Source organism: Lactuca virosa, chromosome 3 (genome assembly GCF_052849685.1).
Source record: "Lactuca virosa cultivar CGN04683 chromosome 3, Lactuca_virosa_CGN04683_v6, whole genome shotgun sequence".
In the NCBI taxonomy this organism is placed as follows: Eukaryota; Viridiplantae; Streptophyta; class Magnoliopsida; order Asterales; family Asteraceae; genus Lactuca; species Lactuca virosa.
The window spans coordinates 224,560,664-224,565,275 of record NC_136428.1 but is presented as its reverse complement, the minus strand read 5'-3'; the positions used below and the strand labels follow the sequence as shown (position 1 = coordinate 224,565,275).

General features: G+C 27.9%; 1 protein-coding gene across 4 annotated transcripts; it reads left to right on the top strand.

Moving 5' to 3' along the window:
- Positions 1-232: 232 nt before the first annotated feature.
- On the top strand, positions 233-3,439 carry LOC145167017 (membrane-anchored ubiquitin-fold protein 1-like). 4 transcript variants are annotated; one of them, XM_079086094.1, is made up of 6 exons: positions 233-347; positions 785-824; positions 922-1,250; positions 1,949-2,113; positions 2,804-2,901; positions 3,135-3,439. In XM_079086094.1, the coding sequence occupies exons 3-5, from the start codon at positions 1,118-1,120 to the stop codon at positions 2,857-2,859; spliced, it is 354 nt and encodes a 117-aa protein (XP_078942220.1). In that variant the 5' UTR covers positions 233-347; positions 785-824; positions 922-1,117; the 3' UTR covers positions 2,860-2,901; positions 3,135-3,439. The 4 variants fall into 4 exon arrangements, with proteins under 4 accessions (XP_078942220.1, XP_078942221.1, XP_078942222.1 ...); XM_079086095.1 differs by lacking the exon at positions 233-347 and adding an exon at positions 383-545; XM_079086096.1 differs by lacking the exon at positions 233-347 and having other exon boundaries at positions 552-824; positions 1,098-1,250.
- The last annotated feature ends 1,173 nt before the right edge of the window (positions 3,440-4,612 follow it).

Genomic DNA, 4,612 nt, shown 5'->3' with positions numbered 1-4,612 from the left:
TATTTTTGGAAAACTTATAAATTTTTATTAAATCTTAAAAAATGTTAAATAAGATTAACTTAAATTGTTTTTTTTTTCTCTTTAATTAATAAGACAAATAAATATATTCGGTTATTATCAAATCAAATATCGTATATTTTCTTAAAACAAGAAAACTTATAATTTTATATGTTATACAATGCATAGGACTTGGTTTATATGACAACTAACAAGTGACAAGTACCTATTAATTTATTTTCACATGAAAGATCATTAATAATTCTTTAATTCCTATACAGAAAAAGTGGTCTTTGTTCATCACCTAATATAACCGTGACAGAAGTCGACAACAGGATCCGTTTCTTGAGGTAAGTATTTCATTCTACTTTTGATCAACTTCTTTGTCGTCATCATCATACATGTAAAATAAGATTTGATCTTTGTTTCCTTTATTATTATCGACTTGACTTGATTCATAAACTATGCCCACTTGATTATTCGAGTAGATGATACGTTCTTTGGTGGTTGTTGACTTTCTCTTTATCAATTGGGTCATCGAGTTGAAGGTTTCTATGATTCTTTGAGTTTCTTAAAATACCCATAAAGAAAAGATCGTGGGTTTTTGATTTATTCGAAGCTAAAGCCTTCTTGATGATGTGATTCTTGAAATACCCATATCATAAAGATTGTGGGTTTTTCATTTCTTTGATTCTTAAATCCTTCTGGATCTCAAAAAGATTGTGGGTTTTTAATTTCTTTGATGCTATCACTTCCCTAATTCTTCCCCTAAATTTGCAATTTCTAGGGTTTACCATGGTTCCGTTGACTGATTCATGTATTGATTGGTAAGTCTCTATGCTCTCTATCTTTTGTGTTTCTATAATCGATTTCAATCAAAAGAAAAGATTGTTTTATTCAATAGTAAATATACGACAATTTCAGAGCGCAATCAGGAATTGAATTGATGGGTGTAGATCAAAGAACGAAGACCCTATTCGTATAGCTCCTTGTGTTATCCAATTGAGTTCATAAAGATTTTTACTTTTGTCTTGAGGAAACAAGAACAAGAACAAATTAAAGATCTTTAAGTGTTTGCATACATAAAATTTCTGTTATAGATAAAGTTAAAAGATCAAAGATGTCAGGAGTTCAAGATTCATTAGAGATAAAATTCCGTTTGATTGATGGGTCAGATATTGGTCCTAAAAGCTTTCCAGCAGCTGCAAGTGTTGCGACTTTGAAAGAAAGCATACTTTCTCAATGGCCTAAAGGTTTGTAGAAGAATCTTTTGTACTTAAAATTTCGGTATTTAAACATGTTTATTTTGTGGTTATCATGTCTCGAGATGCATATTTGTAGTTAAATTTTGGAAAATAAATAAGATTCAAATTTCAATCACTAAAATGACCAAAACGATAGGTTTCGTTTCACAAAATGACCACTTTATTTTTTTTTTTTATTTTTTTTTTTTTTTGAAAAAAATTACAAAATAACCACTCATTTTGCAAAATAGCTTTGGCTTTGCAAAATTACTTTATTCCCCTCAATGAAAACGTTTCATTTCACAAAATAATGTGTATTTTTTGCAAAGTACTTAAAAATGCAGATGTATTATGAATTTCTCAAAGACATTTTTGCGAAATATGTAGTTATCTCATAATTTTTACTTAAAAAATGTTCACTTTATGATATGACATCTCCTATTTTGGTCATTTAAGTGATCATCCCTTTGAATAATCACATTGGTTTCTTTTAATTTTTACCCTTTTGGGTGTTTTAGGCGATTTAGATCATTTGCAAAATAAAAATCTTGGAAATGTCCTTCAATCTTTCTTTTTTTGTTAATCCTCATCATCAAGCTAAGCTAGAAAAACTAGAAAAGGGAGTGAAGTTAAAATTTAGAAAAATATTTTTTTTTTGGGGATGAAACTTATTTAATATATGATATTGTATATTTTTGGTTTTGCAGAAAAGGAGAATGCTCCAAAAACAGTTAAAGATTTAAAGATAATTAGTGCAGGAAAAATATTGGAGAACAATAGAACAATAGGCGAATGCAGGAGTCCTTTGTGTGATGTTCCTGGTGGAGTTACTACTATGCATGTTGTCGTTAGCCAACCACCTCAAGAAAAAGGTAAGGGTAAAATGACCGAAATACCCTTTTTTAAATGTGTGTATAGATTATACAACTATCCATAGTTAGTATTCAACTATGTTTTTATAAAAGTAACATTTTGTTACAAAAAGTCGATAAAGGGTAATTCTGTCATTTGTCACGTATTTATAATTGATTTTCAGATATGTATTTATGAAACAAACAGTCATTTACAAAAAGAAATAATAAAGGGTAATTATGTCATTTGTCGTTTTTTACATTCTAAATCTTTTTGACATTGTTGCAAACGAAACAAAAACATACAAAGGAATGTAAGTATATTTGTATTCCATTCCGTTTCCTGTCGACCAAAATATCCCTTTAGTAACATATGTTGTAAATGACGGAAATACCCTTTTTAAAACGGTTTTAAAAAGATTCGTGAACAAGAAACTATTAAAAGGGTAATTTTTTTACACGTATTCCTAATTGATTTTCAGATCTATATTTATAAGACAAACAATAATTACAAAAAAATATCAAGAAAGGGTAATTCCGTAATTCTATCATTTGCCATTATCGACCTTCCGTAATTCTATCATACTAACTAAACAAACGCATGACAAAATTCAATTCCTTCATATTCCAATTTCTTCCAAAATATTATTCGAATCAAACACAAACACAAACACCTTCAAAATTATATTTTTCTTTTTGGAAAATCAACAGAAAAGAAAGTGACAGATGATCCAAAGATAAACAAGTGTGTATGTGTGATATTATAAGAAGCAACTCCAAATACAACCGATTTACATCTTCATTTGCAGGTTTGTTGCCACTTTACTCTTTATTTGTTACATATTGCTATTAATATTATCATTAAATTATTTAAATTTATGTACGTATGTTGATATTATTGCTCAAAAAGTGTAACTATGTCACTATTGTGGGTAAAAAATGAAGTATATTGATTATATTGATAAAAAGAATAAGGTACGTTTTTATTTCTTGCAATTTACCCATTTTAAAAAAAGTAGACATTTTTATGAATTTATGGCAGATAAAGGATGCTGGGGTTTGCATAAAGATGATGATGCTGTTGATGAATGGTTTGGATTGAGGTTTTACAAAGAAAACAGAAAAAGAAAAAGAAAAAGAAAAAGGAAAAATTGGTGAGATTATATACATTTGTATCTATACAGATTGTTTTTTTTTTTGGGTTCGTGTTTTTTTTTGCATATTTTGTTAAATCCTGTGAATTTTTTACTTTGAAAACTCTTTCTTGGTGGTTTTTGATTCTTATTTGGTTGAAAAACTGTGATTAGATTTGATTATTTGAATGGAAACAAATTATATTTCTTGTTTTGTGTTTGGGTAATGTTACCACTTTTGATGCACAAGGTACAAATCATTGATTGCTGTTTTTGTGTAAGCTTCATTAGAGCAGATATAAATGTTGACTTATTGGTTTTTTGACAATGGTCAAACGCTGAAGCAATAGACTATATATATGAAGTGGTTTATCGGTATTAATGTACAACTTTCAATGCATAAGGTACAAGTTGTTGTAGAAGAGAGATTCCCCAAATTCGTTTTAAGTCTTTCATATTCTATATGAAGAGAAAATGCCCAAATTCGTGAGGTACAACTTTTAGTGCACAAGGTAAGGTATGAGTTTTTAACGTATCTTCACTAATATTGTTGTTTTTAAAGCATGTGTTGTTTTGGTATATACCATTTTTTTGTTTGAAAAAGTAAATATTACACAATTTAAATTGATGGTCGGTTTGTGTTATGTTTTATATTAAATGGATTTTTATTTTATTTTATTTTATTTTTATTTTTATGTTTCATCTGTGGTTTGTTATTTTTTTCGAGTAGTCTAAATCTCGCAAAATTTAATTGTGGATTTGGTCTCTCATAATTAAAAAGATTTTTTTTTTTTTTTACCCTTGTGATTTAATTTTTATATATATTTCTAATATCTATTAAAGATTTAATAATTCTAAAATTCAAAATAAACCCCCAACTCACCCAATTCTTTCCCTTTCCCGGAGGTTTCTATTTAAAGTAGAAGGGTTTTGTTTTTTATAGCTTTAAAATAATAGTAATGAAGGGTATAAAAGTTGAAACATCTTATTGCAATTTTGTAAAAAAATAAAAGATAAAGTGAAAAAATGGATCAAATGGGTAAAAATACGGGTTTTAATCGGTCGTAAAAAAGAGTATCACTGGGCCTGAACTTTCCGATTCAATGGAGTCTGTAAGTAGAAAAAAGACTAGTAAAAAAATAACATCTTACTCTTAATATGAAAATGTATTTATTATTAATTAATTATAAAACAAAAACTATATTTTTTGGAGCATAATATTGTCTAAAAATACAATATTTATAAATATCTTTGTCTTGGATATTGTCATTCTAAATCAAAAGGACCACTTACTTGATGATTTTATCGGTTGAAGTGTTTATGAGATTAGCTTTGTTAAACATGGAACGTCAAAATGATCGAATGACAAACTGTTATCCATCAAGGA